This window comes from Hyaena hyaena, unplaced genomic scaffold, assembly GCF_003009895.1.
Source record: "Hyaena hyaena isolate Hyena2069 unplaced genomic scaffold, ASM300989v1 scaffold_1583, whole genome shotgun sequence".
Lineage (NCBI taxonomy): Eukaryota > Metazoa > Chordata > Mammalia > Carnivora > Hyaenidae > Hyaena > Hyaena hyaena.
The window spans coordinates 7,929-24,055 of record NW_024082218.1 but is presented as its reverse complement, the minus strand read 5'-3'; the positions used below and the strand labels follow the sequence as shown (position 1 = coordinate 24,055).

At 37.8% G+C, this 16,127-nt stretch overlaps 1 protein-coding gene across 1 annotated transcript in view; it reads left to right on the top strand.

Annotated features, from left to right (window-relative positions):
• LOC120226093 (muscular LMNA interacting protein) overlaps nucleotides 1-10,057 on the top strand; it is a 251,072-nt gene extending 241,015 nt beyond the window's left edge. Inside the window, exons 12-13 of the mRNA XM_039224298.1 lie at nucleotides 3,264-3,317; nucleotides 10,034-10,057. Coding sequence (XP_039080229.1) covers nucleotides 3,264-3,317; nucleotides 10,034-10,057 — 78 coding nt within the window. The remainder of the gene's footprint in view (nucleotides 1-3,263; nucleotides 3,318-10,033) is intronic.
• The last annotated feature ends 6,070 nt before the right edge of the window (nucleotides 10,058-16,127 follow it).

Below are 16,127 nucleotides of genomic sequence, written 5' to 3'. Positions count from 1 at the left end.
CCACTTGTTGATTATCCCATAGTAGTGAGTGAGCAAAGGTCCAATTAATCTGTGATACAATATCCAGGACATGATTTGCATCCAGGATAAAAGTATGTTTTGTCTCATTTCACCTGAACTTTCTATCTCATTCCTCCTTCTTTGCTGAATAATGCTCTGATGATAAAATAAGTAACTTTTCAGGTTGTTTTTTTTTTTTTTTGAGGGATAATAGTAATATGCTTTCCAAAACACTTAGCACCAAATAAACAGGCTTGAATGAGTCTGTCCTTCAGCATACACCTACTCCCTACATAGCAAGCCACTCACCTATGTAGAATTTTTTATTTTATTTTTTAAGTAGATTCTATGCCCATTATGGGGCTCAAATTCATGACCCTGAGATCAAGAGTCACTCACTCTACCAACTGAGCCAACCAGCTACCCCTGTAGAATTTATTTTACTGTTTTAGCTTCATTGTTTCCATTCTGATTCTGAAAAGATTTTCACACTCTGTTTTATTGTCCTCTGCACTTAGCATTTCTAGCCTTCTTGCACTATAAAATCTCTCCATTCAGCAGAGACATCAACACTCAACATTAATTTTCTCCAAGGCTTCTCAGTGTGTCTTCCCTAATCAGTAACATATCGTCATGTCTACAGATGTTTCCTCACTCATCCTAGGGAATAGAGAGTCTAGAGTCACCCAGGAAAACCATGAGTCTGTTCCACACTCTAAACTAGTGCTTTAATCTAAGCCTTCTTCTTTATTCTGGCTCCCAGATTACCTAAATCTTCCAAGCCTCTCCCCCGACCCCCTGCTTCTACTGCCTTCCATATTTTGCATATCAGTCACAGTGACTTTTTTGAAAAATGAAAATCTTATCACACATGCCCCTTTCTTGCTTAAAGTAGTTCATTGGTTTCTCATTGCGTCGAGAATGGAACCAGGCTCATCTGACACATAAGCTCCATTGTACTGTATCTGGTGTGGCCTTTCTTAACTATACCAAACACTCCTGACTGCCTCTGATCTCTGAGTGAGGAGCTCATGTCTTTCATATGTGGCTCTTCCTTTTGCAAAATGACGCACGCCACTCCCTTCCCCTGGCACCCTCGTCCTGTCTCCTGAGTAACTTCCTGGCGGATTACCACTTGACTCTTGCTTTGAAAGCACAGTCTCCGAAACTTTTATCTTGGATTCCAGTCATGCCTCTGCCACTTACTAGTTCCAGACCTGGAATAAGTCATCCTGCCTCTGAGTGCTTTAATTTCCTCATCTGTGAAACAGGGTAATACCAGTGCTCACTAGGTTGTTGTGAAAAGTAAACAGATATGTGTAAGGAATTCATCATGTGAGTGCACAATAAATTATTAAGGCTAAATCCAAACATTACTATCACATTTTGCTTTTTTGTCACATTTTTAGTCAGCTTGAAGATAATACAAAGGCAAACCCATTGTGATAAAAAATCATAAAGAGAAGAAAGCATTCCAAAGCCAAACATAAATGATTTGGGGATGACCAATTAATTTGGATTTGTCATTTTCTGTGCTGTTGATTAGGGTAGTTAACATACAGTTTCTGAAATTCAAGATTAAAATGAAATGGATATAAATAAATGACTACCTATATTGGAAAGAAGGAATGGAATATAAAAATAGGTATTACATAATTATTCAATTATTTTTCCAATCTTAGCTGAAAATTTTATTGGAAGGCTTCCAACATTCTTAAATTTTTAGATATTTATCCTAGTCTATCTTAGGTGAGGAGGAGAATGAAAATTTGCCCTTGTGCAAACTCTAATGATGTATATAATTACCCTACAGCTTGGCCTAGGTATGCCAAAGATTCTGCTGCCTCCAGGACCAATTACTTGGGTCTAAGGTTTGAAATGGTACATAGGGTCCAGTCCTGAGTGATGCTTAGGATCTCAGGAGACCCCAATGAATGAGGAAGTAAGCACTTCTGGCTGATTTCTGGAATGCCATTTAGACCTCTAGTTGGCTCTGGGACCAGATCATGCTTCTATTTAAAGCCAATGGTCTTAGGCAGCTAGGAGTCTTGATGTTATGATACCAGAGGATTTCATAGCTGGGAACAGAGTGTAATGTTTGGGATTTAGTGAAACTATAGCTTTAAATAAAAGCAGGCTCCATTCGTGAAAATCTGCTGGAACAGAGGGAGGGAAGCCTGAGGAAACTCGGAGCAGGACCTCCTTGGCTGTCCCAACAGCCAATGATGGCATCCTCCCAGGGCCATGGCCAGATTGCTGGGCTCCTCTGAATTTTACTGGAGGATTGGGAGCTAGTCACTGTTATACTGATTTACTGATTAAATCAGGACCCTACTGAGAGTGAAAGGGGACAATTATTTTCATACTCCTGATGTGCCCAGGACAAGAGCAGAAACAAGGAATGCTTTTGGCAGATCGGGTACTGTCATTTCCCTGAAGTTGAAATGAGGAGAGAAGGTGAAAAAAAGGGGGCAGATTTATTATGAATGATAGCTTGCCCCTACTCTTCCTGTGTGTGGGCCCCTCATTCTTCCTCTATCTTTTCTTGCATTAGTTCTGCCTTTCTTCTGTATTAATAGGTTTAAATGTATGTATAATGCTTAGAAGACCGCTGCAATAAAAAAAATTTCTATATAAGCAAAAACCTCTCTCCTATTAAAATGTCACTGTGGTGTAAACTAATTGTAATACCACTATTCTATAAGATTGCAATGTTTATGAAATCCCTGTACATTGAGATTATTAGTGTTTGCAATATGCAATGCTTTATAACTAAGTAAGCTTTTACTCTCTACAGACACATCTGCATTTACTGGGATCTGAGCATGATTTGTTTCTTTTGCTTTGGAGCTTTTCAGTTTGAAGCTTATTTGTGAGGATTGAGACATAAATATCACTTTGTTTCCTCTCTGTGAAATATGCCCAAGTGTTTTAACAATTCATTTATTCAATAAACAATTAATAGCCATCTATGCTATATGCCAAACACTGTTAGAATTTATGTGAGACACAAAGATAAGTAAGATGTGGTCTTATGCTCAATGTATTCACCACTGACATTTTTTTCTATGTCAAGAATATCTTTTTAATAAGAAATCAAATCAAATTTAAATTCAAATCAAATGTTTACACTTGGAAGAATCTACTATGGTCGGAGATAGCATACGTATGTCATTGTTTAAATATCTATTTAAATGAAATTTAAACATTTATTTCTCCTCACTTCTACCCCCGATCACATCCTGGGCATCTTTTCTGTGAAGCTGAGTCATCCAATGGTGGCTATTCCTGAACATGAAACTCTTGATTCCAAAGAGGTAAATGTAAGATACAATTAGAGATATAGTTATCCATTTCCATGTGGTGTTAGGCTGTAGAAATAAACAAATCTTATTTTAAAATATATTAATAAGAGTGTACTCCCCCTCCCCCCACATTTTTAAAAAGAAAAATCTAACTGGCCCATTCTGTGTTGTTCAGAAGCAATTGATAGTTGAATAAGTAAATAATTCTTGCTGCTTATTAATGTGAAAGATGGTTCTAGGGGTCCCCTTGTGTGTAGCACCTTGATCACAAACCACCTCTTTCTATCCTGATGTCTGTCTTTGTGATTTCTACTTCGGCTTCATATGTGAAATCCTGTTGTCTTCTCTCCAGGGTCAAAGAGTGCCCATAATACTTACGGTGGGTCTTGTGAGTGCGAGGCCCCAGGGTCTCACAGTGTCTCAGTTTCAGCTCACTGGAGGATGTCTGCTGAGCTCACTGAGCACTGCCCCTGATCCCCTGGTAAATTCTACATATAGGCAAAAGCATACCAGTTGAAACAGCTTTTGATTTTCACACAATTGGGTAACCACTTCACATTTTGAGCCAACAAAAAATAAATTGAAAACTCTTCGTAAGGGTGCCTGGGTGGCTCAGTCTGTTAGGCATCCAACTCCTGATTTCAGCTCAGGTCATGATCTCACGGCTCATGGGTTTGAGGCCAGCGGCAGGATCTGGGCTGGCAGTGTGGAGCCTGCTTGGGATTCTCTCTCTCTCCTCTCTCTTTGCCCCTCCCCTGTTCCCTCTCTCACTCTCTCTCTCTCTCTCTCAAAATAAATAAATGTTAAAAAGTTTTTTATTTTTATAAATGCTGTACCAAAAGGCAAAGAAAAAAATGTGTATAGGAATTTTTAATTTTCTTTTAATCAAGAGTAAGGATAATTGAACAATGTTTTCTTCTTCGACATCTCTCAGACAAAGAGGTAAATGTGAGGGAAAAAAGTGATTTTTAAAGAACTTTTCTTTAAGAAGGGAGTGAGATAGCTCATGCTTTCATTTCAGATACCCTTGGATAGTGGCATTTGCAGCCTCCAAATTTAGAAAAAAAAATAAGCATAATACAAAAGAGAAATATGAATAATAAAGTTCCAAATAAAATGTAACTTTTTCAAGGCATATTTTGTACAATTTAGGGCATGTTACCCAGTTTACTTAAACTGACATTCCTATTGCTGCAAATGTGAAAACTTTTATCATATGAGACCACATGGCTCTGTACTATAACATTAGTCATTAAAATATAAAAGCGTGTTATGAGTAAGTGTGGTTTCTAATTCTGATCATATCTTTGATTATTTTAAAATAGGTTTATTGGTTCAATGAGTATGGACATATGGAAAAATTTTAATATATATAGCCAAATTGTGTTCCTGAGGAATTATGTAAAAATTCTGTACTTTTCTGTTAGTCTATTTTGTTTATGCATTATGTTATGCATTTATCTACTGGTATTCTTATTGAGTTGTAAACTCCCTTTATATATTAAGGATATTAACTCTTTGTCAAGTGTGCTAGCCCTTCTGGTGTTGATAGTGGCAAATTGTGTATAGTAGAAAAATCAGACAAATCATTATGTCCAAAGGTAGAATGACTGAATAAATTTTACACTGATATCAGTGACTGTTTTCATAACTTTCCATTCAGCCATTGACTCAACAGCCTGCTCTGCCTTTCTCATCAGTGGTTAATTAGCTTCTTGACTTAAGTAACCTGCAAAGGCTTAGTTTCACTCTAGCTCTTAAGCCATTCCTTCTGTCATCTGATCTTTCTTTTTTTTTTTTTTAAGTAATCTCTACATCCCTCCCTCTATGACCCTACTCACTCTCATTCTGTCTCTCTCTCTCCCTCTCAAAATAAGTAAACATTAAAAAAATTTTTTAAAAGGGGACACCTGGTTGACTCAGTCAGTTAATTCTGTCTCTCTCTCTCCCTCTCAAAATAAGTAAACATTAAAAAATTTTTTTAAAAGGGGACACCTGGTTGACTCAGTCAGTTAAGCATCCAACTTCAGTAGAGATCATGATCTCCTGGTTCACAAGTTTGAGACCCACATTGGACTCTGTGTTGACAGCTCAGAGCCTGCTTCAGATTCCATGTCTCCCTAACTCTCTCTCTCTCTGTAACCCTACCCATTCTCCATCTCTCTCTCTCTCAAAAATAAATAAACATTAAACAAAAATTTAAAAATAATCTCTTCATTTAACATGAGGCTCAAACTCATAACCCCAAGATCAAGAGTCATGCACTCTATCAACTGAGCCAGCCAGGTGCCCCCAAATTTTACACATTTCAGAGGAATGTAAAAAAACATGGCAACCAAATATTTTCTTTATTTCAAACATAATAATTTTGGCTTGAACTCAAATAGGCTGTTTCTACACAATAAGAGTGTTTCTACAGAGTAATAGAAAATCAGCTGGTTATTTAAATAACAGAGGCATCTAGTTTAGATAGTAAGTGCTGAAGTAAGAACTTTTGGGGGCCCCTGGGTGGCTCAGTCAGTTAAGCATCCGACTTCAGCTTAGGTCATGATCTCACTGCTTGTGGGTTGGAGCCCCAGGCAGGGGCCTGTGGTGACAGCTCAGAGCCTGAAGCCTGTTTCAGATTCTGTATCTCCTTCTCTCTCTGCACCTCCCCTGCTCACACTGTCTCTCTTTCTCTCTAAGAAATAAATAAAAACATTAATAAAAAGAACTTTTGGATGTGTTGCAAAACAGAATAACTAGGATATCATATTTGTATTTTTTGCACCAAATATCATATTTCTAGAGACAAACTTAAAATTAAGGTAGTGGGCAAGATTAATAAAAAGTGATTTCAACTCAGATTTCAAATATATGAGAAATATCATAAAGGAAACTAAAGTTTGAAGCTTAACATTTATGAGATAGTTACAGTTGATATTAAAGGACATATAAATAATTAAGCAAGAGACCATTTTATGCTTCCAGAGTGCTGTGCTTTACTTGTTGGTAATACTGGCATGCTTGGGAGCAGTTTGACAACTTTTTACAACTCCTTATGATATGTGGTCAGACTGTAATATTGATCCATATATTTTCCCCAAACCCTCTCTTTTTATTTATTTACCTGCAAAGCAACAACCAAGAAAACGATGTTTTTATAAAACAATTCCATTATTTAAAAAAATTTTTTTCATTTATTTATTTTGAGAGGGGGAGGAGGGGCAGAAAGAGGAGGAGAAAGGGAATCCCAGCAGGCTCCACACTCACCCTGGAGCCCGATGTGGGGCTCCTTCTCATGAACCATGACATCATGACCTAAGCTGAGGTCGAGAGACAGTCACTTAACCAACGGAGCCACTCAGGTACCCCTAAAACAATTCCATTCTTATGACTTTACAGCCTAAGGAGTAAACCATTCCAGTTATATACACAGTACAAATAACAAATTATGGAAGAACCTTGACTGGATCTCGGAACTCCCCCTTGGTTTTTCCTTCACTTCTGAAGACAGCAGCTTATCTTTCTTACTACCAGAGTCCCACCTCGTGTTATTTATGGATACTAGTTTTTAAAATTTGCTTTGAAATTCATTTAAAAACAAACAGACCTCAGATATATCTGATTTGATTTGCTCCTTGTTTTTATAAATCATAAGATTTATAAAATATCTTTTAAAAGAACTAGCTCAAAACAACACTTTCACTTATAATCTAGTTCAGTGGTTCTCAACTCTGTCTGAACATAAGAATTCACTGGGACCTTTTAAAAGCCCCAATAGCAGGGTTCCACTCCAGGCAAATTAAGTAAAGGATCTCTGGAGGTCAGTAAAGACATTGATTGAAAAATCTCTCCAGGTGATTCAAATGGACAACAGGAGTTGAGATGCTCAAATTCTAGCTCCTTTGTTGGCAGTCTAGGAAAGCAAATTGAATAAGTTATTCAATCTTGGAAACAAACACTTTGAATGTAAAAGCAGGAGAATCATAACAAAAGTTTGTTTTGGAGAATGCTTTGCATTAATAAAAAATACCAGGTCACATATTTCTGTCTAGCGTCATAGAGAATTTAACATGTGCTTTAACCTGGTAGATAAATTTTGAGAGCTCTGCTCTATGTTGAGATTCACTGCAATTTCTTTAGTAAAACCTAATATTTCTTTCTGTTTTCTTTGATATTCCCCACAAGGTTAGGAAAACCCTTAGGCTGGGCAGGGCATAGCATTTGATGCAAGCTGAGTGTGGGGGTGTGACGGGGGTGTGATACATTCCAATCAGTGTTTTATTTAGCATTCCATATGGCACTTTTAAAAATAGTTGACCAATGATGAGCCCATATACAAGCAGATGAAATCCCTAAATAACCGATTTAACCTGATCAATTTTCAAAGGAGGTCCATTTCATACATGTCAATTATTCACACCAATGCAGTAATTTCCAAGTAGGTATATATATAACACCATCTAATTTATTAAAAACAAAACAAAAAAACCCTCCTTGTGTGAGGTAAATGATTTCTGAATAGAGTTACTTAGAAGAAATTAAATTCTAGTAACAATAATTATTTCTGACTGTATTCATCTAGTCTTGTGAATTTAGCAACTCTTTGATCCACAGCCATTGTATAACCCACTTCTCTTTCCACAGGCTTCATTGTGAAAGTCATACTGGGGAATGAGATAGAAACAGACCTGCTGCTCCTCGTATCACCTTCTACACACAGCCCTAGGCCTATTTTATTTTTAACTTGAGGGTCAATTGATTTCCAAAAACATGATTAGATGCAGTTGATTCTGACCTTTCGGATGCACTTGCTAATAACACAACTTGAGAGCTAATCATTCACCAGCTGCCCATAAACACATACAAGGCAAATTCTTCTCCTATTTTCTCATTCCTTCTCTCTGCAGATTTTTTTAAACATTTAAGAGTTAGCAGGATAACAATGGTGCTAGCAAGGTGACTCCGACTTTTCGGCTGCAGTGCATATAAGCCTTTTGTGTTCATTTTATTTGGAATTCAAGAACCTCTATTGATGTTTCAAAGTTCTAATCTTCGGGAGCACGCATCTTGTTCCTTTATCTTTATCCTCTAGATGAGAACATAGAGAAGGGGAAGTTCGTGTCTTGTCCATGGAAGCCACTCTCATTTTCTGGTTTGATTCAAGGGTAAAAGTGAAATTATCAAGAAGAATGGGCCCTGGCTATTCCCTTCAGGCAATTTCTCATAAATGTTATTTCTCAAAATCAGGCTTTGATAAATCTTCAATTGCCAAGTTCAAGGTTGTAATCTCAGGCAAGAACTCAGAATCTGGATATTACTAACTGTTGATTAAAATAAAATTCATATGCTTTGAAAGACAGCTAGCCAGAGAGCCAGGGTAAATTTATCTTATAAACACACCTAATATGAATGCCTGGATGGAGAGTCCCCCTGCCCTGCCATCCAGGTAGACAGGGCAATGTTAACCAGAAGGACATTCCTATCTCCAGGCTTGGCAGCACTGGAACCCACCAAAATGACTTTCCTGGTTGTAAGCCTCCTGCCTGTTTTAGGGAAATATAATTTTTTAAAATTCTACCAATCCTGAAATCACCTTAAAGATAGTAGAGGAAGGAAACAATCACACAGAGAGTACAAAGACAGGAAGAAATCTCACCTTGTGTATAGCCAAGCAGATATAACCCATTATATATATGTTCTCAAGTTAAATAATTATTTAATTTCTCCTTAAGTAAGATTTGGCAGTGGCATTTATTACACATATTTCACTCTAGCTTGCCTGGCAATTGGGGTGACTGTGTTAGTTAATCAGCTTTACACAAAGCTACAACACACTTTTCATGTCTTTATAACAGGAGGTAGGTATCGGCTAGTTAGGCTCTTATCCTCTCTCAGAAACTAGGAAATGTGAGTGCTATCTCACTTAGACATTTACATTCAAAGGATATGGTTCTCAAAATCCTTCAGAAAGACATTTCTAGGTCTTAAAGCTGATAAAATCCCTGTCTGATTTTCAGAAGAATTTATATACATTTCAACGAGAGGAGACTATATTTACAACAAGTTTTTTTTTTTTTTAAGTTTATTTATTTATTTATTTGAGAGAGACAGAGACAGCACAAGAGGGTAGGGGCAGAGAGAGAGAGAGAGAGAGAGAATCCCAAGCAGGCACGGAGCATTATACGGGGCTCAAACTCACAAAACCATGAGATCATGACCTGAGCCGAATCCAAGAGTCAGCTGCTTAACCGGCTGAGCCACCCAGGTAACCCCACAAGTTTTTTAAAAGTAAATGCTCTATGAGGGAGAGATGGAAATTGCTTCCCTTATTTTCAACATGGAGAATGAAGTCTCTTCTTTTTATTTTTTATTTTTATTTTTTTAAAAATCAATATTTATTTTTGAGAGAGAGAGAGAGAGAGAGGCAGAGTATGAGCCGGGAGAGGGGCAGAGAGAGACTGAAACATAGAATCTGAAGCAGGCTCCAGGTTGCAGGCTCCAGGCTCCAGGCTGTCACCATAGAGCCTGAAACGGGTCTTGAACTCAAGAACCATGATGTCATGACCTGCACCGAAGTCAGATGCTTAACTGACTAAGCCAGCCTGACACCCCTGAAGTCTCTTCTTTTTAATTTCTATTTTTTTCTTACACTTGTTTGACAGGAGGCAGAATTGAAATCTGAGAAAGTATTACTCTAAGTAGTCAATAGAAAGACAAAGGTCTTACTTATATTTCTTTTCTAGGGATGCAGTGAATCTACTATGTGAGAATTGCAGGTTTGACAATTTTGGGGGCTCTCCTTCCAAGGCATCTCAATAGATTAATGTTGGGTTTTGTATAGAAGTGGATGATGGTGAAGCTGAGTAAGTCAGGAACTCCATGGACTTCCATTCCTCCATGTGCTAAGTTTCCAAGACAAACAAAATAACATCAGGGCTAATCACTATTTGCAGTTCGGGTCATCCAAATATTAGATGTTTTGACCTCAGATTCAATGTTTTGCCCTCTAGTGTCCATTATACCTACATTCTCTATCTATCAAGCTACCTTTATAGCACCACTAATTACTGAACATGTTATAGCTTCTGGCTTATGGATAAGGAATTCTGATACTAGATCTTGTGTTTTCACACCCAAGTTAGTATTATGTAAATGTCCAAAGTATATTTAAAATCTTTCAGAAAAAAATGAATATGCAGAAATAATACTATATACATTTCCTGGAAATGGCTTTTTTTTTCTGGATACATGAAGTCTGACTTCATACTTAAAAGGACACACATGTAGATCATTTTGCTTTCATTTGGCAGAGAAAAGTATACATGAATGGTTTTGTATAAAAAGGGAATAAAAAAATTTACACAGCACATTCTTTTAAGAAATGTGTTCTGTAACATTGGATTAAAGTTTTACAGCACTACATTACTTATTATCCAAAGTTCACTCAAAATTAAAAAATTAGAATTTGAGTTCCTTCAGAATTATGATTTTTAATAATGCCTTCAGTTCTTATTTATATTTTCTTATATCCAAGATAAGTGTGTTGTTCAACCCACAGGGCGATAAGATCCTGAGCCTTGGCTACCAGGGTGCTAGACTGAAAAATGAGGATTTATCTGTTTGTTTTATTAATGAACTTCATCTTTCTGAAATGTCGGACCTCTGTTTTTCCCAAGTTATTTAATGCCTTCTATACTGAGATGCGCAAAGGAAACTAGAAACTTCACAAAATGTTGAAAATCCTGACTCTGCCGGTCATAGAAATGTATCATTTCAAACCAGCTGCTGATTTGTGATGCCAAATGTTACTTTGACCTGTCAGTGGGTTCAGGAAGAGCTGAGAAATAGTGCTGAGTTTGCCAGCAGGACAGCAGAGGATGCACTACCTGTTCCTTCTCAATCTGACTTATTGTTTATATACTTATAAATCTTATATTGGAAAGAGAATTCAGACAGCATTTAGTCCAATATTTTACTGAATGTTATGATCCTGCAATTATATCCTTATGCATCTTCTGGTTAAATACTTTTGATGACAGAGAGTTGATCATTTACAAGCCACACATAATGTGGGTTTTCGTAGATGGCTAAAACTAACGACCACACTAACAACAAAGACAAATAGAAAACACTGGACAGACTAGGGTTTAGTTTCAAATGCTGTGGCCTTGGCCATGATATTTCATCTTTGTGAGCCTCAATTCCATTTTCTGTAGAATGAGATCAAGGGATAATGGAGATCTGTGTTTATGCATGCAAAGTGCTTAGCATATAAAATACATAACACTTCATAAGCATTAGCTAAAGGATGATGATTCCTTTAAATCCCTTGTAGTATTAGCTACCAAATGTTAGTACTTTAGGGAAAATCAAATAAATGGTAGTTTTTCTTTGTTAGAAAGAAAAGGAGGAGATGCGATTTAGTCATTTCCTCCTTTTATTTTAAAGCTTTGGAGGATCCCAGATGATGAAGGCTACAACTTACTTATTTTATGACTGCTGATTTTCTGTAGCCAGAAAAAATCAGTACAGTAGTGGAGCTACCCCATTGCTTTAGTGGCTTTTTCCTTCCCTCCTCCTTCTCATCTAACAAATGTAGTTTCTCCTAATGATACAGAATGTATCCACATTTCACAATTCTGCTTGGCTGCTTGGTCATATTGTATTCAGGTTTCCTGTCTGCTTTACTTACTTCTTACACATAGCTCCTGTTTCTCTGGGGCCAGCTTTCTCATACCACTGTGTCGTCACCCTATGACCCAGCCCAGGGCATAGCAGGGAGAGTTACTTATAGAAGAGCAATGGACCTCTTTTCTTCTCCACCTGCCATTTTGGAAGGCTCCAATGGCACTTGGAAGTATAAAGTTATGGTCATTTTCTTCCATTGGTGCCATTCTATCACATTGTTCATTCAGAGTGACATTTGAGAACTAACTTTTCTTCTGCCCTCATCTCTGATCCTTTTTTTTAAACTTTCTTTCTTGATTTGTATAATTTTTCTTGATTTGTATAATCTACTGATACCTATCCCACTCAATTTAGTTCACGTCATCTGTTCAAGAGAATCTAACCTTGTCAAATAGGAACATGGAGAGATGGATGGTTCAAAAGATTATGAAAATGACTCCTGTGCCACATAGCAGCATTATCAAGCCAATTACTCAATACATGAAACGAAAACAATAGACAGTTCATTTGCGGTCTCTGTCTTTTGTAATGTTCCATTTTGCAAAAGCTGGGACTTACTCCAACCCCACTTCACTTTACCTCCTTGTTTGAAATGTTACATTCTAGCGAATGATGCAGTCATCAGTGCTAGGGAAAGAGGGAGGGGCAGCAGCCAAATGATTGGCAGGTGAGGGCTTGTGGGTGGGATATGGCAACATTTTACCTTAAGGCTGCAAGAGCCCCTCAAAGCCATCGCAACCTCCTGAAGGAGGCCAGAGCTGCTCAGCTGAGCTCCCCAGAGATCAGTCTGATGTGAAGGTACAGTTGCAGGTCTTTATTATGCCATTCATTGTGTAATAAGAAAACAGCTCCTAAGGGAAAAAAAATAAAAATTTCCTACTATAAATATTTTTAATATGACACTTTATGCCCACATACTAATGTATAAATTTTCAAGTCTACTTTTAAAACGTTATTTACTCATTAAACTGACTACTATTTTCTCTTGTCTTGTAGCAATGAAGTTGGAGCAGAAGCTGAAAACACAGGCCATGCTGAAGTTTTCTGGAATGCTGGTGCTAATCAGTTGCTAGATTTAGTGTTTAAATTTTTTTTTTTTTCTGTATGACTGTTCCCTTGGTGAACTGCAGTGCAGAAGTGGAAGTAAAAAAAAAAGTGTCCTGCAGGCATATAACATCACAGTATCCTACTAACCTTCCACACAGGAAAGATTTATCCACAGCTTCTTGCACCACTGTTAGAGCCTTTAATGCCTTCTATTAAGCTGACAGCAATACTAACATGCCCCTATATTTAGCAGCCGAATAAAGAAGAATCATGGGTAAATAGAAGAGCTGTTGTGACTATTTTTCAACACCAGTTTTATTTAAGGTACACATTACTTACTGAATCTGGTCTTATTTCCCTTTTGATATATATATACACATACACATATATATACACATATATACATGTATACATATATATGTATATATATTTTTTGCCTTTGCAATAACTGTATATATGTGTATATACATATTTTTTTCTTTTTTTTTTTTACATGCAAAGAAAATGAACAACATAAAAAAAATAAGCCCCTGCCGGCTTTCAGGAGATGCTAATATTCAGGGCTTCATTGGGGTGATATTGAACATGAGAAAGTTGGTATTTCACATAACACACACTGTTTTCCTGTTCTGTCTGGGTTCTGGGTTATCAGAACAGACTAAGTGCTGAGGGCAGCCCAGTAATGTTGAGCATTATGTTGTTGGGATGTCCTTGCCATTGTGGTTTCTTGGTTTGTTGTCACATGGTTCTTGTGAAGCCTACTTCAGAATCAGCTCATACTTATAATAATCTTGGGAGCAGTAAAAACCAGAGAACAAACCTACCCTGTGATGACAATCCTGGGAGCCCATGCTCCTGTGTACCCAGTGCTCACCTTATGGGCCGGGCTCAGTTTCTTTCATCTCAAGTAGTCTGTCCCAACCTTGTCCAGGTGGTTTCCTTTCAAAAGCCTTCTGTCCAGTTGAGAAGCCTAGGGCGAACACACTAATGGGGAAACTATGGCAATTCTAGACAGTGAGCTCCTGGTAGCAGGTGAGCCCTGGTAATGGCTCCTTTTCTTCCTTCTTTCACATAATCCTTGTTACCTTGTAGCCAGCTCTCTTTGAGCTACAGCTCTCTCAGACCACTGCCTCATTACCCCCATTATTCTGGGATAACGCAAAGTGGGGAAAGTTGTCTACAGAAGAGTAACCGGCCTTTCTCATTCTCCCCTCGCCATTTTGCAATGATCTATTTTCAGTCATTGACTGGCACCTGGAAATATAAAGTTATCATATCTTCTGCATTAGTGTATGAGGCACAGGAGAGTTTTAGTAAAGGTCTCTGCTCATTTCTCTCACCCAAACAAACAAAACTACTTCTCTATCAACCAACTAAACTGTGTGAGGCATCACTTTAGATTATTAATAATAAATCTCTAGTACTCACTGGGTTTCCTCACACCAAATGCTTCATGTGAATTTTTAAAGTTTATTTATTTATTTTGAGAGAGAGTGTGTGTGTTAGCTGGGGAAAGGCAGGGGGAGGGGAGAGAGAGAGAGAGAGAGAGAGAGAGAGAGAGAGAGAATCTCAAGCAGGCTCACAGCTTTCAGCATGGAGCCTGACAATGGGGCATGAACTCATAATCTGTGAGACCGTGACCTGAGCCAAAACCAAGAGTAAGTCACTTTAAAAAAAATACTTTTTAATGTTTTTATTTATTTCTGAGAGAGAGAGAGAGAGAGACAGAATCTGAAGCAGGCTCCAGGCTCTGAGCTAGCTCTCAGCACAGAGCCCGACAGAGGGCTTGAACCTATGAACTGTGAGATCATGACCTGAGTCGAAGTCGGTTGCTTAACCTACTGAGCCACCTGGCACCTCAAGTTAGTCACTTAACACACTGAACCACCCAAGTGCCTTAGTGCTTCATATGAATTTAACTTAACCTTCACAATGAGCCGGCAAAGTAGGTAATATAATTACTTATATTTTATGTTTCCATAAGAACAGATTCCAAAAGATTAAATCAAGCTAGTTGGTGGTAGAATCAGAATTCCAATCCAGATACTCTGACTTGAAGACTAGCCAATTATTGAAACTTTCATTCACTCATTCATTCATTTCTAAAAAATGTTTATTTATTTATTTTGAGAGAGAGAGAGAGGAAGAAAGCCTGAGCGGGAAGGGGCAGAGAGAGAGGGAGAAAATCCCAAGCAGGCTCCCTGCTATCAGTGCGAAGTCTGATGCCCACCAACTGTGTGATCATGACCTGAGCCAAAACCAAGAGTCAGATGCTTAACTGACTGAGCCACTCAGGTGCATCGGTTCATTCCTTTTTTTGACCTTCAGTGTGAAAGGTTGAGTTTATTACACTCCCCAGTTTATGACAGACTGCTGTTATAAGTTTGGGGAGGTCCTTCTATCTAGATGATCAATTATTTTTTATAACAATATCTATCTTCCCTTCCTATGCTGTAAAAACACATTCGTATGTTCAAAACATGTTTTGAACATATTCATTGTTTTGCCTGCACGTATAAGAAATGTAAATGATATTGTTTATATTGTTTCTTTTTTTTTTCTTTTTCCCAGCACTATGGTTTTTAAGCTCTATTCACAGTGCTCTGTAAATGTCAAGTGGATTGTTTTCTCACAGCTGTGTGGTATGCTTTTATCCCATATCACCTACCCACCTGTCCACTGATGGTCCTTCAGGTTGTTTTCCTCTACAAGGGATGGTTGTGCTACACAACCTTGCATGTGCTCCCTTGTAGATCTTTGTGGAGAATTTCTCTGGAATATATACACAGGACTAGAATTGTTTAATCACAAATATGCATGCATTAAATTTGACTGAGTCTGCTCAGAATGCTGCTCTTTAGAGTGGCCATACCAATCTTCATTCCCACCAACGATACATTTGGGCTTTTTTATATCCCTGGGTTCTTCTCCACTTATGAAGTTCTGAACTTAGAAATAAGTTATATTATCACTAAAGCATCCTCTAAGATGGGAGGTTGATTTGAAATGGTGTCCTATTTATCCTAAGTTTCCCAATTCTTATACTCCAACTCGTTGTGGTTGTCAGTCAGATATGGGCTCCATTTCATTGATGAAAAACTT